This window comes from Argopecten irradians, chromosome 3 (assembly GCF_041381155.1).
Source record: "Argopecten irradians isolate NY chromosome 3, Ai_NY, whole genome shotgun sequence".
Classification (NCBI taxonomy): domain Eukaryota; kingdom Metazoa; phylum Mollusca; class Bivalvia; order Pectinida; family Pectinidae; genus Argopecten; species Argopecten irradians.
Window position 1 is genome coordinate 26,326,424 of NC_091136.1, and position 27,169 is coordinate 26,353,592.

At 35.0% G+C, this 27,169-nt stretch overlaps 2 protein-coding genes across 2 annotated transcripts; one reads left to right on the plus strand and one right to left on the minus strand.

The window, feature by feature from the left end:
• Positions 1-1,054: 1,054 nt before the first annotated feature.
• Positions 1,055-6,247, minus strand: LOC138318009 (COMM domain-containing protein 1-like). The gene is given in 4 exon segments (XM_069260022.1): positions 1,055-1,211; positions 2,614-2,901; positions 5,988-6,071; positions 6,074-6,247. Coding segments are annotated over 4 exon segments (651 nt in total). The 3' UTR covers positions 1,055-1,106.
• On the plus strand, positions 6,192-25,765 carry LOC138318008 (integrator complex subunit 7-like). The gene is made up of 20 exons (XM_069260021.1): positions 6,192-6,263; positions 12,902-12,980; positions 14,386-14,515; positions 14,808-14,954; positions 15,294-15,431; positions 15,732-15,861; positions 16,466-16,705; positions 17,303-17,417; positions 17,816-17,941; positions 18,430-18,545; positions 19,157-19,253; positions 20,058-20,197; positions 20,551-20,889; positions 21,173-21,367; positions 21,830-21,933; positions 22,250-22,315; positions 23,361-23,490; positions 23,866-23,964; positions 24,368-24,559; positions 24,990-25,765. The coding sequence occupies exons 1-20, from the start codon at positions 6,234-6,236 to the stop codon at positions 25,251-25,253; spliced, it is 2,877 nt and encodes a 958-aa protein (XP_069116122.1). The 5' UTR covers positions 6,192-6,233; the 3' UTR covers positions 25,254-25,765.
• Positions 25,766-27,169: the final 1,404 nt, after the last annotated feature.

Here is a 27,169-nt window from a genome sequence, read left to right on the forward strand (position 1 = left end):
GCAATTTTGGACGAAGCGGACTGGATGGGCCGACAGACCGCCATCTTGAATTTTGATAATTGAAGTTTACGCTATTTTCCCCTCATAGTATTTGAAGGGATCTGTCTCAAATTTAAAAATATTGGTGCCACCCCCTCTCATTGACACACCTAGTGGTAAATAATGATAACCGACAGGCAGCCATTTTGGATTTTTGATAACTATGCTATAGCACGAGGTACCTGGCATCGAATTTCTAACAACAGTATATACCTGGTATATTAGTGTATTATATGTATATATATGAAAATATATATATATATATTCTGTGTGGTTAGAAATTCGTACCAGGTCCCCATGTTCTATTGTTTTTTTAAGTTTGTTATGCTTTTCATTCATTCATAAGAAAATGCTAAATGATTTTCGTTTATGTAGGATGTTATATGATGATCAAAAGCTATCTTTAATTTTGACTTTTTATTGTGTGACTAAAAAAATCTAGCTTCCTCAAAATAAATCTGTAGTGTCTGCTTGGTCCCGAGTTATGCATATCCATATTGGAACAATGGCAGACAGTGGCCATATTGAATTTGACAGTTGAAGTGTGTTGCTGCTTAGCAGACTTAATTTTGAAGTTTCCCCATGTGTATTCAATTTTTTAAAGGAATAAAAAACAATTTCTCTATAATATGTGCAATACAGGGTGAATATTGCACCCACAATTTGAATGGTATTTGTATGCATGTATATATGTAAATTCCGTCTTTGCATATTACAGAGTTAGCTCCCTTACAGACAGATATCGATTGTTACGTCATAGTTTTGTGAGCACAATTCACATTGATTGTTTTCTCCTAAAAGTATTATGTTGGACTCACAAACACATGACGTCATAATCAATACCTACTTGCAAGGACAGATAACTCTGTAATAAGCAAATACAGAATATATTGTATGTATGTAACAGCTGGTACACATTTCTTGAATACAACAGATATATGTCTCATGTATTTCAGATCATGAATCTGCTGTTATGAAATTAAAAAAGAAAATGCATACAACAAAATACTGTTGATACTGTTGATATTTTTATTATTATTTTACTATTAAACATATATACATTAATGTTATTGTTGACTGTATTTGCTGATTTCACTTTCAATGTCCTTCATACTTTGTAAAACTGACAACAATTTATTCTCATCCATTTCAAATTGGACAACCTCGGTATTCTGAAAGGAGAAAAGATGTTAACAATTAAGAAAATGCTATCTCACGAATTAACCACACTCTACAGACAGTATCTACAATTTTACTTCATCTTCTATTCCAAAGGACCTATAGCTTTCCTAACTTCTGATTTCATAAACAGATTGTTTCCATAATACAACCTGTACATTTAAACATCGTAAAACCAACCAGTCCTTCACGCAATCTATAGCCCAAGATTACTACAGTTCGTGGGTATAAAGACCAAGTGATTAAGATGTCTCGGCATCTTATTACCACAAGCCCTCCACCTCTAAATCACAGGTTTGAATGCCTTGAGGAGCAGTTGCAGGTGGCGCGGGTTGGTAGTTTGGGTTGGTAGTTTTTTTCGGGTACCCCTACTTTTTCTCACCTAAACCTGGCACATCCTTAAAAGACCCTGGCTGTTAATACTTAAACTAATCACACTAAACCAAACCTACGGATTCCTTCATACAACAAATTACCAGCTAATTCTATATTTAAGGTGAGGCAATGGTTGTATTTGCTCCAGAAGTGACATATGACAAAAGAATTTTTTTTCCTGCATAGTCTTCTGCATTCACATAGTGTATCTAAAGCTTAGTAATTCATTCATACAACAAATATCTTCTATTGATTCCTTCACGCAACAAATTTACACTGAAATTTCAAAATAGACTGGTTTTTGATTTGGTAAAGCTTAATTGTTCTTCAGTGATTGAATGAGTTAATACATGTATGTAATATATATGCAGCTTACCGATTCCTTAGTACACACCGGAATATAGCCTACTGTTCCCCAACTTAGCAAGCAAAGGATATTCAGTACTATACATTCAGGGAGAGTACATGTATCAGCGGAAGTGAACTGATCAAAACTCCTTCATATAACCTACAGTTATTTGGATCTGTTGCAGTCTATGAAACTTGACAGATATGTTCGCGGTTGGAAAAAGTTACATATATACTATAGTTAAAGTGTAAAGTAATTGATAAAAAGCTACCTGGTACTGCAGTAGCAATTGTGCAATTATCTATATGAAACAAGAGAACAGTTAACATTGATGTAGACTCTTGAGAATTACTTGAATTCTTCTTATTTTACTAAATTTCTTCTTATTTTAATTCTGAATGTAAGCACTCATCATAATATTGGGTTGTGTAATGAAAAATTTGTAAGGGTAATCAGTACCCGTTCATACAATTTTTAGAAGTAATTGACAGATTTTAATGGGTATTTTACTTGTGTACTCGGCTTAACTGGAGCACTGTCTTTCAAAAATTATTTTTATTTTCAGAGTTGTAAAACAACTTTAAAACAAAATTTACCAAAATAGCTTATCAATTAACTTCTGAATTCTCTCCAATGATAGATACTAGCCATTTCAACGCCATTTTCCTTACCTTGGTGCTGCCTCCTTGTAACTGTAATTCCATGATGGCAGTTGGTTCGTTTATCTGGTCCACATTTTTAGACTGTGATTTTACATCAATTCTCCATGACACTTGCTTTAAACCATTGTTCCAGTTGGTATTTACCACTAAAGTGTCATGTATTTTGTTTTTATGTGATCTCCAGAACTTTCTCAGGGCGTTAGCCTGATCTTCAGTGAGAGCTCCTTCACGTCTTTTCATTTGTGACACAACAAAAGCTTCCAATTGATTGAAATCCATGTCAGCAGATACCATATTCTGAAACCAAATTTTCAAAACATTCAGTTTTATGCATCCTAATAATGTCACTCTAATGGTGCCATTTTAACAACATCAATGTAATGATGACATGCTAATATATTTAGTAATACATCATCCTAATGTCACTAATGATGATGTCCTAACAATGTCACTCTACTCTAATGATGCCTTCCTAATAATTTCACTCTAATGATGCCATCCAAATATCACTCTAATGATGCTATCCAAATATCACTCTAATGATGCTATCCAAATTTCACTCTAATGATGTCTATCCTAATAATGTCACTCTAATGATGTCATCCTAATAATGTCACTCTAATGATGTCAGCCTAAATAATGTCACTCTAATGATGCCATCCTAATAATGTCACTCTAATGATGCCATCCTAATAATGTCACTCTAATGATGTCATCCTAATAATGTCACTTCTAATGATGCCATCCTAATAATGTCACTCTAATGATGTCATCCTAATAATGTCACTCACTCTAATGATGTCACTCTAATGATGCCAACCTAATGATGTCATCCTAATAATGTCACTCTAATGATGCCAACCTAATGATGTCATCCTAATCATTGTTCACTCTAATGATGCCAATCCAAATAATGTCACTCTAATGGATGCCATCCTAATATCACTCTAATGATGCCATCCTAACCTAAGTAGATGTCACTCTAATGATGTCATCCTAATAATGTCACTTCAATGATGCCATCCTAATAATGTCACTCTAATGATTGCCATCCTAATGATGTCACTCTAATGATGTCACATCCTAATAATGTCACTCTAATGTCACTTCAAATGAGGTCATCCCAAAAATAATAAATGTCACTCTAATGATTCCATCCTAATAATGTCACTCTAATGATGCCATCTAATAAGTTCACTCTACTGATGCCATCCTAATATGGTCACTCTAATGATGTCATCCTAATAATGTCTACTTTAAATGCCATCATAATAATGTTCACTCTAAAATGATGTCCATAAGTTCAAATAATGTATACCATCCTAAATGTCCACTCTAATGATGTCCATCACCAAATCCAATCCTCATAATGTCACACTTAAATGATGTCATCCTAATAAGGTCAAAGTAATTTATGCCACCCTAATGTCACTCTAATGTAAATTCAATGATGTCATCCTAATAATGTCACTCTAATGATGTCACTCTCATACTGATGATGTCATAATGTCACTCTAATGATGTCATCCTAAAAAATGGTCACTTTAATGATGTCAGCCTAATAAGGTCAAAAGTAATTATGCCACCCTAATGTCACTCTAATGTAAATTCAATGATGTCATCCTAATAATGTCACTCGAATGATGTCACTCTTACTGATGAATGTTCATAATGTCACTCTAATGATTCCATCCTAATAATGTCACTGCCATCAATAAGGGCTGTGGATTGTCTAACATGTGGGCGATCCAATCCGATCCACGATTCAGGGTTGACGATTCACAGATCGGACCACAAATCACCAGTTAGATAGCCTAATAAGCAAAAAGATTCAATTGAAGTAAAAACTGAAGTTTTGATATTGATAAAATCAATACTGCTCTTATTTTGATAAATGGATTGTCTAACATGTTTGATTGATAATAAAACCATTTTTAGCAGTTTTACATTCCTTATCAATAAGGTCAAATAAATAGAGTTACAGGGAAGTACATTCGCTTATCAGGATTCGGTCACTGGAATTAATAGCAACTGTAAAAAAAATCAAATCATTGTAATTTTGAAATGACGTCATCTCAAAAATACTACTGCACATCAATTATGGCATGAATCAAAACTCAAACCATCTGTGAACTGGTACACTGTATATAAATTATCATGGTAAGGCATAAATCACTATATCAAACATTTTTACTGTTACTTTTTTTTGGTCAAATACAGAAAAACATTGAGATTAAGAAAAAAATGTTTAAATCTGTTTTAGGCCTATAGTTTTTAATTTTAATCAGGTTATTTATGATTTTGACTCATAATTAGCCTAGTTACTTTCGTTTTTGACATGGGGTCCACATCTACAGTACTCAGTAGCCTAATATAATATATTCGTATTTTTACATATTTCCGACCCATAATGAAAACAAAATCAATTATAATCTTTTACATCTCTAGAATTCAATAATTATGTTTTATCGTTATTATTATTATTAAGGATTATAATCTTTTACATCTCTAGAAATCAACAAAATTGCATCGAAGCGTGGATAGGAAAATAACATGTTGCTAGCTTTACTTCACGCAGCTCTTGTGTACTTCCAGTCTACTTCAAAGTGAAAACATTGATGATATTCAGATTTTATTGTACATTCCTTCACATTTTTGAGCTATGACAGCATTAAATAAGGTATTGCTTTTTGCTTTTGAAAGATCGCGATCCACAAATATCAGGAGTAACGAATATTCGTATCCGATCTTTCTCAATACTTCGTGAATACTCGAGTACTCGGATACTCGTTACAGCCCTAACTTCAATGATGTCATCCTAATAATGTCACTCTAACGATGCCATCCTAATGATGTCACTCTAATGATGCCGTCCTAATAATGTCACTCTAATGATGACATCCTAATGTCACTTTAATGATGTCATCCTAATAATGTCACTTTAATGATGTCATCCTAATAAGTTCAAAGTAATTATGCCATCCTAATGTCACTCTAAAGATGCCATTCTTAAGATGTCACTCTAATTATGATGTTATAATGTCACTCTAATAATGACATCCTTATGTCACTCTAATGTCTTTAGTAATGACAGAAACATATGTGCATAATATATGTTTCTGGATATGATGCTATCCTAATGACATCATCAATGATGCCATAATTATAACATCACTCAGCTCTCTCTCTTTAATGATATCACTCTAGTAAAGTCATTCTAAAGATGAAATCCTATTAATCTGTAGCCCTGATAATTTTTGTGATGTCACGGCAAAGAGATAGATTTACCAATGCAACTTTGGATTCATGTGTTTTGTAATTTGTAATGGTCCATACCGGTCCTAATGGGCGTGTTTATTTACAAAATTACCGATCGGTTTTACCTTCATTAACCCAGAGAATCTGGATACAAGTCTAGTAAATTCTTCATCACTCATATCAGGATATATCTGGCTCTTTAAGGAATTCGTTCTGTAATCTCATCTTCTTTGTAGTATGTTCTCCTCGCTAGACCATTGAGCAAAGCGATAGTATTTTTCGTCTCTTCCGCCATTTTGCTCTCATGTGATCTACTTGGCGTTTCTCTGAAATCTGATTGGTTTAAAATATATTCGCTGCGTGATGACAAAATGGCAGCCTCCATGATGTTCCCGGCTGCTACCGGTGTCGCGTGAGAATCGTAAGTACCGTGAAAACCGTCAGCACGCATGCGCATATCGACATGTTACAGATGTAAACTTCCGCCGTGAAAACTGTCAGTTTAGCCTGATGGTCATTGCACCTAAACCTCAGTTATTTTACTGAATATGTCTTCTTCGAGACACATTGTACATTGGATATCATAAATAATGGATGGTATACAAGGTGAACTGGACTTACATAGAATCATTTTGTATTTTTTTTTTTAAATATCAGTCGATATATTGCCAAATATTCTGTTCCCACGTGTGCACATGTCAGCATGTTGACATTGTTGTACAGTAGGCCTATTCTCCCAATCTTCCGGGATTTTCCTCTTGTTAATACCTAATAATTTTATATCTAGTTGAATATGGAAAGAAAATGTGTATTGGCGGATTGTAGCCCCATTTAGTAAACAAGATGAATTTGAAAATATAGCTTTATTTACCTACCAAAGATCAATATGCCAAGTCAAATCACTTGAAAAAAATATTGCATTTGCAAAATTGGTTACCTAATGATAACATTTTCCTATTAAATCAGTTTTGAGCATGTGCCTCATGTAAAAACTTATGTTTTCATATATAAATGTAAAATCATTTTTGAATAATGTGACACATTTATCTAATCTTTAAAATGTGAATGTAATTATAATAAAGTTTTATGAAGCAGCCATTTACATTTTTAATGAAATAATAACAAAAACAGAAGACTTTTAATTATGGTTTGAATCCTTGCAGTGGGTATTTTTTTCATTGAAAAAGCTAGATTTTCCTTGTAGTTTTAAAAATATGCAATTGAAATAATGAATAATATATTATTTTCCACAGATAAAGCCGTAATCCATATATTACTCTTAATACCATAACAAAAAATGGTATTTTTTTTTTGCAAAATTTTTATCTTCAAAAGTTGTATGGTCTGTGACTTGTACATTTCTGGCATAGAAAAAGTATATATACGTGTTCTGCATATTTTTTCTCCGCCTCTCTTTATGTTTTAAAACTTTTGCTATTTACGCGACTTTGCTGAAGGTCGTATTGCAAAATTTTTAAACACTTAAAAATCAAAATATTGATTGTTAGCGTGTTACACGTTTAAAATAGCTTGGTAGTATCAGAATCTGGTCTGATCTATTCCAATCCTGTAGGGGGTAATCACTGACGTCAAGGGCCAGTTCTTATTTTTTAGTTTGGGTGTTTCATGTCTCTGTTTCATTAGATATATTTCATCTGAACTCTCTATATATATAGCTAAGTGACCTATTACGGGTCATAGGCCTCTTCTTTTAATATTTAGATTAATTTCTCTCTTATATGCAAAATGAATAGATTGTTTTATACTTCTACCAGAAATTGGGGATTTCTATTTATCATTGCATAATTACACATTGACTTAGAGCTTATTTTAACTTTAGCAAATATTCATAAACATTTCTACAGCATTTCTTACAATTGTCTTTCCTGTTACACTTATACTATCTGAGTCGAGGTCACTACTGTTTATAAAAATGAATATCTCTCTTGTTGCAAAAAATGAACACCAATGCAAACTTGAAAATGTCTTTTCTCATTACATTAAACATTGGCTTGAAGGTTAATTTCAACTAAAAGCATAATGTTCTTGAAAGTTTCTTAACAATAATTTGTTTAGATATTATTCACATTTGGTACTCGTGCTACATCTGTATACTATCTGACTTAGTTGTCATTCCTGTTAAAAGGCGAAAATCTGTTGACTATAGAGATTTGCAGTTATTGTATTGTCTTTTTAAATGGTTGTTAGAATGTACAAAAAAATGAAAAAAGCAATACTGAACCCTAGACAGTTTTAATCAAAAGTACTTAGACTTTAGTACTTTTGTGCATGTCTTACCGGCGTTAGTACTGTTACATGACATGTCTCTCCTGTGAAAACTTTTTAGGTCACCTGAGACGAATTCTCAAGTGACCTATTCTAATCACCTTTTGTCCGTCGTCGTCCGTCGTGCATCGTATGTCCGTAAAACAATTTACATTTTCGACTTCTTCTCCAAAACTGCTGAATCAATTTCACAAACCTTTTTTTAAGGCATAAGGCCAATCAAAATTGTGAATTATAATGGTCCCCACCCCAGGGGGCTGTGGGAGGGACCAAAAGGCAAGGTAAAATTGAGTAAAAATTTCAAAAATCTTCTTCTCGACTCACAGATGTGGTAGAATCAAATACTCTTCTCATAGATAGAAAGGTCTTAAGGTCCTTTACAAAAATTGTGAATTATATGACCCTGGGGTCTCTAGTTTCCCCCTGGGGAGGGGGTTAAGTTTACTATAGTTTATATAGGAAAAAACACATTTTTGAGCATTATTTGGTCATGTTTGTAATAGGAAATGAGTCAAATCTCTTGTCAGAATTATCCAGTATGAGATGGCCATTTAATCCTATTAACAAATTTTCTAAGACTAGCCCCCAGGGGTCTTAGGGGCGGGGTCAAAAGGGGTCAAATAGGCTAAAATTTCAAAAATCTTCTTCTGAAATTCTGGAAATGGTAGAATCAAATACTTTTCATAAATAGAAAGGCCTTAAGGTCCTTTACAAAAATTGTGAATTATATGACCCTGGGGTCTCACGTTTCCCCCTGGGGAGGGGGTCAAATTTACTATAGTTTATATAGGGCAAAAACACATTTATGAGCATTTTTTTGCTCAATTTTTCATTGGAAACAAGTCAAACTTGGTTAGAATTATTAGCCTGAGAAAGCATTTTAACATCATATCCATATTGGTCCAGGCCGACCCCCTGGGGGCAGAGGGGCGGGGCAAAATTGTAAATTAAATGACCCTGGGGTCTCATGTTTCCCCTTGGGGGGAGGGGGTCAAGTTTACTACAGGTTTATATAGGAAAAAACACATTAATGAGCATTTTTTTGCTCAAATTTTCATAGGAAATGAGTCAAACTTGGTTAGAATTATTAAGTCTGAGATAGCATTTGTAATATCATATCCACATTGGTCCTGGCCGACCCCCTGGGGCAGAGGGGCGGGGCTAAAAAAGGGTCAAATAGGCTAAAACTTCAAATATCTTCTGAAATTCTGGAAATTGTAGAATCAAAATAAATATAGATGGAAAAGTCTTAAGGTGTTTTATAAAAATTGTGAATTATATGACCTTGGGGTCTCACGTTACCCCTGGGGAGGGGGTCAACTTTACTTTAGTTTATATAGGAAACACATTATTTGCCCCAATTTTCGTAGGAAATTTTGTCAAACTTAGTTAGAATTATTAGCCTAAAATATAGCATTTTAACATCCATATCCGTCCTCGATGACCCCCAGGGGGACTAGAGGGGCAGGACCAAAAACAGGGTCAAAATGATTAAAATTTCAAAAAATACCTCTATGTTCACAGGTTTGATGGAAGCAAATACTCTTCATAGTCTAAAAAGTCAAATTTATAAATCACTGACCAACTTCAAGGCCCAGCATATAGTGTTTATATGTCTTTAATTTGTTTCATTATTTGTTTCATTATATATTCTAACTCAGGTGACCGTTAAGGCCCATGGGGCCTCTTGTTTGATATAACCACTTACCAGTCCATCACATTAAAGTTGTGAAATTAGAGGCTTAAGAAGACTATTATATTTTAAGCAATATTGTCAATTAATTTACCAGAAGTATAGGTGTAATCTGCATGTATTTGTCACTTCTGTTATAACAATTGTCCCTCCTGTTAAAATAGAAGAGATAACAGAAGGGACCATTATAGGGGTGACCTTTTATGAAGTTTTTCAGAAATTTCAAGACTGTAAAGAATCTTAAAATTATACAGTCATGTGCTTTTATTTGAAGTGTGGTTTTAAAGTATGTAATCCGGGCAATGTATCTTTTTCGTCTCAACACCATCAGTTTTTACAGAACACTTGTAACGGTAGTTACATTCAAAATGTAAACAATCCGTTTTTGTGTGTACCCTTTTTAGCTCACCTGGTTCGAAAAGACCAAGATGAGCTTATGCCATACCAGGATTCAAAATTGTACAAATGATGGGGTTGACCCCCCGGAGGCCTGAGGGGCGGGGTCAAAAAGGGTCAATTTGGCTATTTCTATATAAAACAACTTTTCTGCAAACTGAGCTTGGGGATAGCACTCATAATGCAATGGTAACATCCTTATAGGGTGGGGATTCAAAATTGTACAAATGATGGTGCTGGACCCCGGGGGCCTTGAGGGTAAAATTGTAAAAATAATAGGGCTGACCCCATGGGGCCTTCCTCTCTGAAACTATGTATTGGATAACATATATGTATGGTATCTATAGCATCATTATATGGTTGGGATTTCAAAATTAAACAAATCGTGGGGTTAATTTGTTTTTGTTTTTTGAAATCATTAATTACCTAATTACAGAATTTACTCAACAAAAAAAAAAAACAAAAAAAAAAAAACCAGGTGAGCCGATACAGTGCCCTCTGGGCTTCTGGTTTTATTTTTCATATTGTATTTAAGACTTCCATTTAAGTTCTTGCTTCCATCAACTTCAGTAATGAATAACTAATTTGAAATGCATTTTTCGAAATTAGACGATAATATTAAAGCTGTTAGGTAGCCCATACAAAAACACCACAGTTACAGGAGTGACAATAAAACTTGGGACAAGCATTTCAAATGCCAAATTTTCAACAATTTAAAAAAAAAATTAAATTTTCTACATTAAAGAAGTACTTTTATTCATTCTGCATCTATCAAACCTTGGTATTAATTTTTTTTCTTAAAAGGCAATAAAGAAAATTGATGTTGGGAAAATTAAGAAAATTACCTGTGACATGCACTTTTAGTCCACCATCATCAGATGGTGGGCTATTCAAATTGCCTTTTGTCCATGGTCGTCCCGTCCGATCTGTCTCAAATTTGATTTGTAGGATGAAGCCAAAGTTTAAAAAGCAGGGAAAAGATCCCTCTTTCCATGTCAGACATAGATCATTCTTTGGTGGATGCCAAGATCAATCTTGGATCTCTTGTTTCATTCCAAATCTTCAAAATTATTATTAAAAATCAATTCATATAATTGTTTTTTTGTGTGCAACCAACTTTTAATACTTAAAAGTACAATTTGAGTAAAAAATAACCAAGATAAAACATTTACTTATTAAGATATATTTTCTTCAACATCCTGACACAAAGTGAGACATTTCTGTAGAATGTCTCATATAGACTCCTCACCTGGGTTTTACCTGTAATCCTAGAAATATACAGACTATTCTCTCATTTTCATGTGTGACCCTAGTAACATACAGACTCCTCCTCCCTTTTTCCAGTGTGACCCTAGCAATTTAAAGACTCCTCCATCCGATTTTTCATGTGTGACCGTAGCAATATAAAGACTCTCTCAATTTTTCATGTGAGACCTCCATAATATACAGACTCCTCCCATTTTCAAGTGTGACCCCCACAATATACAGACTCCTCCCATTTTCAAGTGTTACTCATTCATTTTCCTGATTACTTTGTACTGAATTAATATAATATAAAAGGTTTCCAAATGCATTATTAAGCTCACCTGGTCCAAAGGACCAAGCCTAATATGAGGCTAATGCGAAGTCGATTTGAGACATGCCGACAATTACCACGGTTATAATATATAAGAAGGAAGAGAAATTAAGATCAATTTGATAATAAGCAGTAGTCATAATGAATGTGTGACGAGGAAAGTCTAGTTCGGTAAAGGATTTGTTAAGGTAAAAGTGTACCGGTACGTACAGTATATATGTAATCTGTCCTTATATGCCGTCATTGGTAAGTCAAATCAAATGATATAGCAAAGTTCATAATTACTGATGGTATCGTTTATCACATATAGTTTTACATGCAGATACGCAAACTTTGGTAATTATGACGAAATGAAATGTTTAATGATGTTTGACGTCAATATGTTCTTTATTCATACTTCGTAAATCCATTTGTGAAATATCTGAAGATGTAACATAAAATATCTCTCGAAATAAGCTCGACGTTCACGCGAAGATATGGGAAAGCGAACCATAATAAATATCAATTAACTTTGTAAACAAAGTATAAAATAAATAGTATAAATATGGTGTGTCCGGTCTGTGTACGTCAGTGGTAATGTTTTCGCTAGTTTAGTTAGCTTTCTACATGTATATTATATATATATACATTTATATATATAATTACCTACACGTACATGTACTTAAATAATCTAAAATATTTTCCATCTTTATCGAGAAATTGTTCTACACATGTAACTTTTATGACGCCGTTTTAAGCTTAAGCTGGTCGTTTACAAACTGTGATAGTTAGGGCTAAGTTAGGTTTTATATTTAAAGCATAGCTTGTAATTTAAATAAAAAAAAGTAAAAATGCATGCGATAATGTGTCTAGTAAAAAACATGCATGAGGTATCCAAGTACTTTTATCCACGTAGAAGCAATCACAATAAATATTTACATAATATTAGAGAAACAATCTACATATTTATTCAGGAATTAGTTAATAACTAACGTCACACACGTACTGACAGTTCTCACGGAACTGATATTCCTCATGCCGTACTGTGAAATCCGTCAGACCCGGAACCGGAACTGACGGTTTTCACGGACTTACAAATCTCACGCGACACCGGCAGCATAATGCAAGAACATGCATCGGTTGAACAAGAACAAGATGCAAACTTGGCATTAACTGATCTTGATAAGGGTAACACTTTAGTCGAATGTTATTGTTTGTGTCAGACTGTTTCAATAATTCCAGAACAGTCAAAACGCCTATATCTGTGTTCTGTACTAAGTTACTAACCTTATAGTGTTTAGCACACTGGTAAGTCATAACATTAGACGCACTAACGTTATAGACTAATACATATGTCATAGTGGGTCTTTGACTTACCAGCGTGCTAAACACCTATGCTGTAACCCAGTGGTCTGGGCAGTTTGACACGGTAGAGTGTTGAAGGTCCGGGGTTTGAGTCATGGTCTGGCCGCTACATTTTCTCCTCTCCTGTTACAAAATTGGCGCCCAAATTAAATATCAACGGTAGTGGTAATATGAATTTAAGGCAAAGCCTCAGAAGAGCGCAGCTACATGTAAAAGATTATAACATCATAACTTTATATTGTCTATATTTTTCTACGTGATAAACAATAAAATATATATTTCATTGACATGCACATACTATCGACAGATAGAAAGAATTCAAAATAATCCAAATGGAATAGTTTAATATATATCAATCATCAATCTTGTTTATCCGATGCAGAGAAAACTTGGCAATATGCCATGCTTTCAAAAATATACGCGCGGATCTGTGCAGTCATATTCGGCATCAGGTTTTGTGACGTCGCTGCTGACAGTGCCGTGCGGTTGAGAACATACACAGTATATATTGGACCAGCACATTTATTGCGTTGTTCTTGTATATGTGTAAATTAAAACTACTTACTGTAATTTTAAAGCTTATCCCGATGACACATTTCGCCTAGTACAGAAAATTTCAAATCTTGTCGTGGTGATAACTAGAATTAAAACATGGCTGCCTACATGGAGGCGTGAGACTTTTCCCACGGGACACGATTTCAAAGTCCAAGGGGTGCTGGAATGTATTGGAATCTATATGCTCACACACGTGTTAAGGTTAGTTAAGACTCTGCGCGGCCTTCGGAGAGCTGCGCTCTTATAAGGGTCTCAATTGTCTTCGAGGGCAAAGACTTCGAAAAAGGAGAGAGGAGTGTAGCAGGATTGGACTAGGTTGATCATCATGACCAGATAGCTCATGATCATCTACATTTTCTCCTCTCCTGTTACACTTACAACTACCAAACACTTATGCAAGTAAGGTAAATATATACTTAATGTCAAGAAAAATTGATCTGTATGGTGTTGGATCAGTTAAATGCTTAGAAAATGAAGATATGATGGTATTGGAAGTAAATATAATGATAGGATTAAGTCCCATTGGCAGATTATCTATCTAGTATGAAAGTGGACTGAGGTTTGGAACCTCTGAAATTCCACTTCTAAAAAAGCACATGGTGAGAGGTTAGAACTTAGTGTTTTTAAGAATATAAGAAACAGATTATTAAAATCATGACAATTGTTTTTGTAGGCCTTCATTCTGCCAAGCCAGGTGTCCAGTGTGAATCAGTGATCCGTTTCCCTAGACTGTTTGAGAAGTACCCCTTTCCCATTCTCATTAACACCGCCTTCCTCAGGCTATCAGATGTCTTCAGAGCTGGGTTAGTTAAAGCTTAATCAACTCTGTAGTAATGGATCTTGTTCTAAAATAATTCTGCTGAAATCGTTTACATGCAAAGGATTGACTTTGCATGAAGTACATCTGTCTGTCCAGATATTCAACTTTTAATTTATATAATTTTTAATGGTAATTGATTTTAGAAATTTATTCACAAAATTGCTTTAGTTTTTAATCAAACAATATATTTGATTTCCATGCAATTATTTCATAAATACAACAGAAATTGAATTATTTCATTAATAGAAAATAGGAAGTATATGTTTTTCTTACAGAAATAACTTTCTGCGATGGTGCATCTTGCGAGTTACACTCCAGAGTGAAAAGCACCTGGACAAAATCCTCAATGTGGATGAGTTTGTACGGCGGATATTTTCTGTTATACACAGCAATGATCCTGTGGCCAGGGCCCTGACCCTCAGGTTTGTACTCCATCAACTTATTATATCTAATATATATGTGTCATGTGATATACATATCTGATATTATAGATATTATCAACAATATCAGAGGTCTTTCATATTTTCATTTCAATGCCAGAGACTATAGCCCCGAATGACAAACTCACAAAACGACATTAGTAAAGTACGGACCCATCTTCTAGTGATTATGATGTCATATTTTGATGTGATTTAGGTGACATTGCAACATTACACTGGAAGTTGGAACTAATCAACAGTAAATCATACTTTACTAACATCTCGAAATCCCTCTATTGCACTTACATATCATTTTAATTTGAATGTGTTGTTGTTGATCAGAACTTTGGGGAGTATGGCGAGTGTGATACCAGAACGTAAGACCGTCCACCATACTATTGTCACAGGCCTTGACTCCAATGATCGTCTGGAGGTTGATGCTGCTGTGTTTGCAGCAAAGAGATTTGCAGCCCAGTCACGGTGAGTGTGTGTGATAAGCTGCTGGTGCTGATGTCATTTCTGCTGATGTTTAGTCTCTTCACTGCACATTTAAAGATTATGTCGTGGGCAGATTAAGAGGATGACCAACCAGCCACACCCCCACACCCTTTTACAAAAAAGTTTTGTTTTTTAAATTAGACACTGTGTATACCAGTAAATTAAAATGTTTGATCTCTATAAGTGCCATGAAAACAAACACTAACATTATCGACAAGAATACTTCAGATATTAATGAATCTTTCTGTTTTTCACTCTGTGATCCTCGTCCTGGCTTTACAGCACGTTTGCAGCCAACATTTGCAGTAAGATAGCTACAATGATAGAGAAGATAGCTACCCCAGTGGAGCTGAAGCTGCGACTGATCCCGATACTCCAACACATGCACCACGATGTGGACACTGCCGCAAAGGTAACCTACACTTATCATGGAATATTAGATATATATAGTGCCTTATTTTTGTGGGTAAATTTTTTCTCAATTTGAACTAAACATGAAAAGATTAAATTTTAGCAGTTTTAGATTTACACAATTTGGCTTTTAGGGTATACAATTCAACCCTTTCTCACGAATTTGCGGATAACATTTTTTGCGATCATAACATTGTCCCACAAAATTGTGAAAATAACCATACAGTAACAGGGTTTTAAAGAGCAAAGTGATTTTACATTCAGATTTACAAACTTAAAACATAGAATCTGTCTTATTTCAAGGAGAAGCAAGGTTGGTAAAACAGCCCTTACATAATCGCAGGCAAAGATCAAACAAAACATTTTTGGCTAAAATTATATTATTGCTGACTAATTTCTGACCTCTTGACCTCCTTAAAACAAAGCATTTTTACACGCTGGACAGCATGTGACAGGTCTCACATATGTTTGACAATGAGCCACCAGCTACCACACATAGGAATTACCCAAAAACTGATTATGCCTGTAAACCGGTCAATAGACACTCCAACAAAAATATTTTATGCAAATTGACGATTAAGGTAACATGCCTAATTTCCTTTCAGGCCAGAGGAGTGTGCCAGGATTTACTTGCTAGTTTTCCTGCTCAGAACTTCATGACCTTGACATTGCACACAATGACACAACTAGCTGCTCAGTCGTTGGTCGATATTCAGTCACATGTCCAGTTACTGATGTCATGCCTGAAGAATGACCCAAGGACAGCGGTGAAGTTTGTAATCCTGAGAGACATGAATAGCCTGGCAAGGAAAACACCCCACCTGTGGACAAATACATCGGTCGAGGTAAGACAAACTGGCTTTAGGTCAATGTTCTCGCACCACTCACTGATTACTGACCAGTATCAATAGTGAGATGTTTCTCTGTCATTTTGTAGGACTGACAGATTGCATGTGCTAAACTTTTATAGTTAGAAGCCCAATAATTTTGTCATCAATTGAAGAATTTAATAAATTATTTGAAATGTAGTGTAATCATGGTGAACATGGTCAATATAATGTCTTCAATAATTTTCTGTCAGTGCCTTTATTGATAAAGCCTTTCTACTCATTTACAAAACATGATATTATAAGAACATGTCATGCTTGAATGAAGAATTTCATAATACCAATTTGTTTGTGTACATTCTACAGTCTACATTTCTATATTCTTAAATCTTCTGGGGTCAGTTAAGGATGTAAGGTTTTTGAGGTTGAGAGTACCTAGAGGAAATTCATTGGACTACAACCAGCTCCTGAAAATTGCTTCATTTAGTCCCCAAACTTCTAATCCAGAAATTGAGAACTAGTGGTAGAATAGAACCATCGGAATGAGAAAGGTTCATACTAAATCAACATTATACTTTAATAATACTGAAATTGTGAAAACTTCCCTGTTGACAGGCCCTATGTGAGTTTGTGCTGTCCGCCGAGTCCCTCTCCCTGAAGACTGCCGGCCTTGAAGTTCTGTCCACCCTATCAGGGTCTGTGGCATTTCAACTCTACATGCAGAAATATGGTAATGTAACTGATGTTTTGCTGACTAACACATTCATCCTTTAATAAACATGCAATTCAGAAGTTAAAGGGATCCATGTAATGGTGATGAATGGCTGTGAACTTCCATATCTTTGAACTACTTGGTTTTAGTCAAACCTGTCAAGTTTCTTTTCAAACTGGTGATCTCTTGTTTGCGAGCATATAACCCTTGACAGTTATGGTTTAAGTGGTGATAGTATGTGTCATTTTGATATTTATGTGAAGGTTATAATACAATATCGAACAGGAATTACCTGGTACACATTGTACACATTCTATTTCTAGCTTTATGCATGCATTAATTTATCAATTGTTTTGTTCATCTTTAAAGAATATGAAATTTTGATTGAGTCCTTGTATTTTTGGTTTGTGTTGCAGTGTCTGAGAAACAGATGACCACTATACTAGAAGTCTGTAATCTCTGTTACTTGTGTGACAACGCCAGCCTCTCAGCAACCGCTACACACTTCTTCACAAACGTCGCCATCTGCCACAAGAAAAGCAGTAAGTTACATGTATTTGTTTAAAAATCCATTAGTTATAAAGTAGTTAATGTAGACCTAACTGTGTATGTTAAAGGAGTGTTTTACCGAGAGTGGATTTTATGAACTGTCCAATCAGAAAATGCACCTCAACATATGATACATATCTCTTTTGTTTTTTTACCAGAATAGTTAATTTCTACAACAGCCCATGACAAGGAAATATATAATCAGGAACTGCCAAATAATTGGTATTAAATAGCTGTAAATAGCTATTATAGAAACTTAATCGTGGTCTTATCTTATTCTATTAAAAGTGGAAAATGAAATGGCTGTTCAATATATATCATTAAGATTTATATATGAAAAGTAAATTACATAATCTGAAATTATTTATAATGTTTTTAGGTACATTTTGAATATACTAGATTGACTGCATATATCATCGTATATCATGTGGTCAGTAATAAGTCTATATGTCTTAGTATTACAAGAGATTTGTTTTCTCAGACTGCCCAGTATGGAATCCTGACCAGGATATCGTGGCTGGTGCTCGCCTCTCTCTCACCACCCAGATCTGTCTGTCAGCCTGGAGTGCTGATTCAAAGGACCAGGCTGCTCTCAAGGTAAAGCATTGTACTTTCAAGTTTACTGAAATAGTACTGATGGTACTCAAATAATGTTTGGGGGCTAACACAGCAGTTCATGTTTGATAGCAGCCGTCACTAATGTCAATAGTGACCAAGATGCAATCTCTAGGGTTATAGGGTGAAAAAATATGCACTTTAAAGGTTTACAAAAATATTTCTTTTTAAGGTTAAAACAATGACGGTCATTCTATGTGATGTTGATTCCTTCAAGAGAAAGACTTCTCTGGAAATGAGAGTCCAAGAAATATTTTATTTACATGTTTTGATAACTTGGAAAATAACTGAAGTATGAATACTAATACCCAGGTGTCTGTCAGGGTCACAGTGGCGAAATGGTTAAGATGTCCTGACATTACCACAAGCTTTCACCTCCGAGTCATGAGTTTGAATCTCATGTGTTACTTACTGCTGCCGGTGGTTTTTCTCAGGGAACTCTGGCTGTCCTCCACCATATAAACCTGGCACATCCTTCTATGACCTGGGCCCAGTTGTTCAAAACTATTGTTAAGCTAACGACATTGTTAAACCAGATGTCTTGAGGATTAGACCATCCAATAAAAACCCCACAATGTGACTCTTTGTTCCAGGTCTGTCTCCACTGTGCCGTCCAGTTGTCCGAGGTTTACCCTGAGACTGGTTCTTTCTTCGCAGCAGAAATAGTACAGCTCCTAGAAATGGCCAATGGTATGATATGTGTTCATAAAGTGCCATCCCTTGTTGGGCTATATAAATTAAATAAGAAAATAAATTAGGGATGAAAAAGATGTTGATTTTAAAAGATCATTTGACAACACTGTCAGTCTTCATGTTACATTTATGTTGTGCATGTGTAGGTGGACTTAACTGGGCTTATGATCAGTGACCAGGTAGCTCAACTGGTAGAGCATTCGGCTTGTGTAAGGAGATCCCATTTTCTCCTCTCCTGTTACACATATTCGACACAGTTAAAGGTTTTAAAGTACATTATAAGCTCGCCTATTCGAAGAATAGGGGGAGCTAATGTTGTCACCCCGGCGTCGGCGTCAGCGTTGGCGTCCCATTTCACGTTCAAGTTTTTGAGCAAGTTTCTATTTTGTCAATTGTTTAAGCTTAAGTCATCATAAATGTTTATGATTTTATTTTCCTAATGTGTATGGATGCTGAACATGATAATACAACCAATTTGGGGCCCTTTAGGGGGTTTTTGAGTCTGTTAATTTGTCATATTTCCATGTTAAAGTTTTTGAGCAAGTTTCTATTTTGTCAATTGTTTAAGCATAAGTCATCATAAATGTTAATGATTTTATTTTCCTAATGTGTATGGATGCTGAACGTGATAATACAACCAATTTGGGGTCCTTTAGGGGTTTTTTGAGTTAATTAGGCGAGCTTTGCTGTTCTCCAACAGCTCTTGTATATTATATGGTTCTGTCATATTCATAACTGTTTATTACTTACTACTTGTATAATTGAATGGTTTTTACATTTTGTTAATGTTTCTGTCATTAGACAAGAACTGTCTGATGTTGTGTGAATGTCTGGCAGCCATTGGAGAACAGGATAGTGAGATTATTATGAACATTGTACCACAACTACTGTCTATATTGGAGAATCTCAGTCAGAATCCGAAACTGTCTGGTCAACTTAAGGTAGGTGATTGTACTGATGTCATCATGCATTCAGATTTAAATTTCATTTCCATTCTCAATTGTGATTGTTTTATAAATGTGAGGATCAATTTAAGAATCTAAAATGCACATCAGAAGTAAATCCCAGGGTCACCAAGTGCAACACTCATTTTCTGGTTACCTTTTCAGAAAAAGTTTTTTAATCTTATTGAATTTTCTGTGCTTAAATCAGTTATACACAATCCATATTTTATTTAGCTGTATAAAGTGAAAGTATTTCACTTAGAAAAGAGTAGATTGATTCCTGCCTTACTTAAAAAAGCAAAATTAAACAAGCATTATTGCTGTTTATACCGTGTATTTCTGTTTTTCAGACCTACATAGGCACATTGCTGTTCCAAGCAGCTAGTGGTAAACCAATTCCAGTAAATGTCCGAGAGCTTGTGATTGGTTGTATGGAATCCTCTACCAGTCCGTGGTTTGCATACAAACTTGGACGGCAGGCCATGCGTTATGGACAGTACCACGTGGCGACCGATCTGTTCAGTATGCTGTCGCGGAAAGTTGCCTCGGAGCACTTCCATTTCTGGATGTTGGGACTACACGAGATCTGTAAAGCCGAGGCTCACCTGTATGACGTCTACACAGGAAGTGATGTTATGAGGATTGATGACACTATGATGCATTACCAGAAAGGATTAGCTGCTCTTAAGGTAAAATAGTGTAAACTAACTTATTTTTGTGACAAATTACTTTCATGTTTTCGTGGCTAACAACATTTTATTTTCGCAATTTTCAGTTAAAAACTGTATTGTAATAAATGCATATTATTACATTTTTACAAAAATTTTTAATATATAAGTAGTCAATACTCATCATTTGATATGGACATATATGTTTCTCTTTTCCAAATTGTTAGATTACTTGATAATAATTATATGATATGTGATATTTATGAAATATTTAATGTAAAGAGACTTCCCTTTTATGTTTTAGGCGGCAGCCACTCCCAACTCTCCACTCCAGTTTCAGTGCTGGTACGTCCGTCTGAGAACAGAACTCCTGCAAGTCCACTGTCAGCTGGTGAGGAACTGCAACACCTTCCGTACCTGTCCACCTCCTGCTATCTCCACGGCTCTGGCCATGTCACGCGGCCGCGAGATTTCTCGCTGTGGTCAGATCCTCTCTCAGGTCAGTAGAGTCCCAACAGTATTAAGCTTCTTAGTCCATGTTAATCATCAAAATCCAAAATGGCTGCCTGTCAACCATATTGTTGACCAATCGGTTCCAAAATGCAATATGCACAACTATGGTCCTTGGGGAACCTAATTACATTACATATACACAACTAATTGTCTTGACATTAACTTTCTACTTAAAGAAACTAACTAATTTCCAATCTTTCCTTTTATATTCATTTCTTCTGTCATCAAGAATGATTTCTCTTCCAAGGAAAGATTTTTGCAAACAATGAAAGTGAGCACAACATGATAACAAATGTACAGAAACAATTAAGTTGTTCATCCTCGAAGACACATTTAGGTTCTTCTAAATCAAAGACCAGTACTACTAGTCCATTATGGATTTTCAGGGATAAATGAGTTAAACAGTTAACTAGTTTAATATAAGGTTTTACCCTTTGTTATATTTCAGCTCAACAAGAGTATGAGTGACTATGAAAGCCTAAGCACCAAGTTTTCAGCCCTGTACCAGTCCTCGTTTGATGCTGACCCAAACACACTGAAGAACATCATTCTGTATCCTTTACTATGGATTTGATTATCTCCCCTGATATGATTATTTAAGTCACTGCATGTCACTATACTGTATTTGATACAAATATGGAGGGAAAATATTTCTAAATATTTTAATTTCCCAAGTTAAGGAAACTCATTCAGAATCAGATATTTTGAAATTTACCCCGGTACTTCTGTTTAATTGCAGAATTCTTAAGAATTTTCATTGAAAATACATTGTGTTGGTTTGAACTGTCAAACAGTACAATTTGACCAACATAGTAAAAGTTACCTTGACCTTCTTTCCTCTCAACAATATGACCTTGACATTGTTCAGACTCCAACAGTGTTGTGAGGTGATGAAATCAGCAATACTGTCTGTTGTAAAACCAGATTCACCAGGGTATGAATCTAATTATTTCTGTTTAACATGTAATATTCATTTATCCGTTTTCTCTTCCTATATAACCTTACCAACTGCGAAATCGTTTACACTTGCTTAAATGCTGTGGTTGCAGCGCAAGAATACGCACACTGGAACACTGACTTTCGCAAGAAGTGTGAATGCATATCCGATTAGGCCTATTGTATCTGTATTGACAAATCTTCAATATAATGCATGTATGAATGTAATGTAAATCTTAAATTATATATCAGAAAATAAAATATTGTATAAATGGGATGGAAAAAAGATAAACTTATTGTGGAACTATATTTTGTGTACTCTCAGCCAGCTGTTCCGGGATTCCATCAATTGGCCGACTGTTCCAACAATCGTATAACATTGAAAAAGCATAGTTTTATTTTATTTGAACATTTAAATGAAATGGTCGGTCGAAATAGAATATAAGAAATGATTTTTATGTTTTTGTTGTTTACTGGTATGCGTACTGCATTTTTTGTACAGATATTTCAACATGACAGCTGTACAAAAAATATAGTTTTACACACCAGTAAACAACAAAAAAATCTAAATCATTCCTTAAATATCTTATCACAAACAAGTGTTCTTTTTTCTTACGAAGCATTGAGCAGATGTTAATTAATTATGGTAAACAAATGAGGATACTCTAGCTACAGGTACATCATGAAGACCAGGAAATAAAATTATAAAATGAATATTACCGGTACCCGTTTCATTCAGTATGTGTTGAATAATCTAAACCACTTTGTTTTTTCGGGATGCAAATTGCCAAGTAATTTTACGGGAGAGCTTGAATGCAAATTCAAATGTTGCATGAATAATAGTATAAAATGTTTAATTTGATGTGAATGCTTGATTGACAGATTGATCACAACATATATATTATATATACATTCACTAGTATGTTGAAAATAACAAAGATGGTGTATGGTATTGAATCTTCAGTCTGCTGTTGTTGCTGTAACCGAGTTATGTTTGAGTATGATACTGCACACATGACAATATGATAATTCTCTAACTTCAGATGTCAGCAGCAGATTTGGATGCCAACAACTTCCTGTCACAAAGATCAGCTGAGTAAGGCGGTACAACAAGTACAGATGGACATAGACAGTTCCTTACAGACAGACCATGGACAGGCTCTTACTCATAAGGTTTCTTAAAACTTCTTTAATCTAGGAGTTTACACATGATGTGCATTCGATAGGAATGCATTGATAGAACTTTATCCTCCTTAAATAAAGTTAGATATATTTTGTAGTCCCTGTACAATTACCATCGGTATATAAAATGAATTTTGTTAGTTTTGACCAAAGATTCATATACTTTCCCTGCTATATTAAACCTTTCACCCCTAAAATTTTATAATGGGTTGTCCCAGATCTTTAAAAAGAAAAGTCCCAATGTGTCTTCAAGGGTGAATGAGTTTCAGGATACTAAACTAAAATACTAGGACGAGTCAAAATTTTACCTTGAGATAACTTTGTTCAACTTCTCCGTATCTTGAAGTTTTATGTTTCCTTTTCCAGCATATAGATCTGCTACTGCAGTCTGTGAAAGGGTTCATACAAGCCACGTTTAGGTACCCCAGGTTCTTCTTCCAGCGCCTACAGTCTACCAACCTCAAGGTATAAAGCAGTTATGTATATGGAATAATATGACTTTCTTTTGATATCAGTTATCATAAATGGGAATTTGACTTTGTGTTATTTATAGACTACACATTATCAATGGTCTAATGGTGAAATCATCATTTGTGGTTTTCATCCAGGCAAAATCCCAAGAAGAAAGAATTTTTATCTAATGCTATTATATACCGTATGATTCATTGTTTCTCGACATTTTTGGATACAATTATTGCAGTCATAGCAATATGCTGTGAAACCACTAAAAAATCATCACTACGAATATGACCAGGTCTACAGTAATACATTTTCATAAACCATAAAACAACAAACCAGTACTTTATGTACTTCTGCTTTTAAGTACATTGGTTTTCAACAATGCTCTCATGTAACACTTCTGTTGTAGCTGGCAGTATCCCCACAACAGAATGCCCAGATGGAGCCTATCCTTGTGCACCATGATGCCTTCCTTACTCTTAAGGTAGAAGGCATCGTTCAGCACGGTAAGCGACGAGAGCTGTACCGCAGTGTGGGTCAGGTCCGTTTGAACGTTACAACGACACTAGTCAACAGAAATCAGATTGTAACTGATGCAAAGGTACGTACCAGGATGTGGTTAGGTGTTGCCAGATTTTTAGACATAATCCCATTTAAGTACATTGCAAAAGATTAATTAAGGGGGACAACTCATACTACTTTACTTATAATGTGGCATTAGTTCAACTACACAAGGTAATAATCGTGAAGGGACTAAATCTACAAAGTATTGAAAGTAAGTTTACCTCTAGATCATCAATTAAAAGTCATTAAGAAAGTTAGAAGATCTGAATACAGTTAAACAGATCTCATTTCGAGATACAGTAATAACATTACGGAATAAATAGTATGAGGACTAGGAGGGAGGTTTTTTTTTCAGATTGAAAGAACTTTCACTTGATAGCGATATAGTTGGAATAAAATCAATGCTTTCCATAGTTTGTTTACCAACCTTTTTCAAACCTTAGATATTTTGGCATTTGTCCCTTCAGAACAATGACGCCCAGACCACGAACACCTTGAGCCAGAGTGTGTCTCCACACAATGACTACTTTAGCGTTAGCTTCCTGTTGGCGTTTCCCATCAGCGGAGTGCATTCTGTATCAATAGAGGCGGCCGTCGAGGATCAGGACGGAGCTCTCTGGTGCACTGGACCCAAGGTCTGCATTACAGTCAAGTCGTACGACGATGCCATGCTGAAGAAGCCAAAGACGTCCGTGAGGACATCATTTGGACAGATGCCAGGACACTCGTGATCAAAACTGTTTGGACTGTCAGTCATGAACATTAAATGTTTAGTTGACTCCTCACAACAAAGCCAGATGTGTTCAGATAAACCAGTAATATTTAATTACACAATGCATTGTCTTGAAAAAAGACCAATCAATGGTTTTGAATTTAAAGGAAATTTGAACGAAGATACCTTTGCAAGCAGGCTGTTGTTATCAGACTATTGATTATTGAGATTATTGAAGGTCTGTAAAGCCTTTCTGGAGGACAACAGAGGCAGAGTGGTTAAGGTGTCCGACATTCCAACACCTCTGGGTCACTAGTTCGAGGTGCTTAAATCTAGACATACATGAGAACTATCTTTCAAGAAATGGAAACCTTTCAAATGAAAGAGATTCATTCACTTTATATAAAATTTACAATTTTGGTATGCCAAAACGTTATGCTTGTATGTTATATCAAGGTGAAATATGTGTTTGTGATGTACATATTGTAAATATAATTGCTGTCTACAATATAAAGTGCTATTTCTACAAAACCTTTTGGCTTAGTCTTAGTCTTTAACCAATATTATTATCTTTGTTGCCTTTGTCTTGACACCATGGTTACATATTCGCTAATTGCGGCATGTTTAGATTATCATCTGAATAGGTAAAAGTATATCTCAAGGATGGAAGGTATCTCCTTAAAGATCATTGTCTCCCTTTAATTTAAAAAAAAAAATCGAAATTGATTGTCTCCCTTTATAGGATTCTCAGTTCTTGTCTTTATTTGATATTTGATCCATGACCTCAGTTCTAACTTCAATTTGAACATGAATGAACGTCACATTTTCCAATAACCATCTAATCATACAGAAATGTTTACTGAAGAATCATTGTTTCATTTGAAAAGTATTGAAACTCAGCAGATGGGATACAAAAACAAAAAGTACAATGACAAAATTAACATAAAAAGTACCGGTTTATTTTTTATGACAAATTCCGACTGTTTTTTGCCTTCAAATGGCATGTTTGTAAATTTTTTGAAAATAGTACACATGGCAGTGCTCCAGTACATCAGCAAAATACTGATTAAATTTGCCAATTGCCTCTACAAATAGTATGAACGGGTATTACTTACACCTACATATATTTGTACTACACAATGCAATTATTATGAGCGTTTCCATCCAGAAATATAGTAAAATCAGAAGAATTCCAGTCATGCTCAAGAGTCTGCATCAACTGTGCTCTTGTTCCATATAGATATTTGCACAATTACTGGCTTGTCATTGATTGCTTTATACAATAATGGCACAACTTTTTCTGACATGTCTCTCTTTAAGTTTTGGATTCTCACAGAAGTCAGAGTTGTTTGGTAATGGTTTGATTTATAACATAGTAGGAATTATAAATTTAAACTCAATTTGCATAAACATACTGGGCCATGGTAACTTTTGATTGCCAACGACATTACTTTGAAGGCACCTTTGATTATAAACTTATCGTCTCGCATTGTAACGACATAAATATCTATTGTGATCAGTGTTGGTAGATTACCGTAAATCAACTAATCCTGTGCCATTAAATTTTGTGATCGTTATATTGCAAAAATGTTCTTAGAAGATAGTGTAATACTAAATCACGAAATTAAATCTATGTGAAAACATCAGAAAGGTTGTTAAACAACACTAAATTTAGTCCTCGCAAGTTGGTCTACAGTACAAGGTCTATCATTGACCATTATAGCTACATACACAGGGACCTGTCACAAATTTTTAACCAACAGTATTATACTGTTGGTGAGAAGTTCATGCCAGGTCCCTGTGGCTACAAAGGTCAACAACAACTAGGATCCTACATATGAAATTTGAGAACCATTCTTTCAGTACTTTCTGAGAAATAGTGATAACAAACAAGAGATCCCAGAGGGATCTTGGCGCCCACCAAAGAATGATCTA

Excerpts from the sequence above, each read along its gene's own strand:
- LOC138318008 (XM_069260021.1), top strand. The coding sequence starts at position 6,234 with ATGGCAGCCTCCATGATGTTCCCGGCTGCT. Across the intron at positions 15,432-15,731 it reads AGATTTGCAGCCCAGTCACG|CACGTTTGCAGCCAACATTT; the intron begins GTGAGTGTGTGT and ends CTGGCTTTACAG. Across the intron at positions 16,706-17,302 it reads GGACAAATACATCGGTCGAG|GCCCTATGTGAGTTTGTGCT; the intron begins GTAAGACAAACT and ends CCCTGTTGACAG.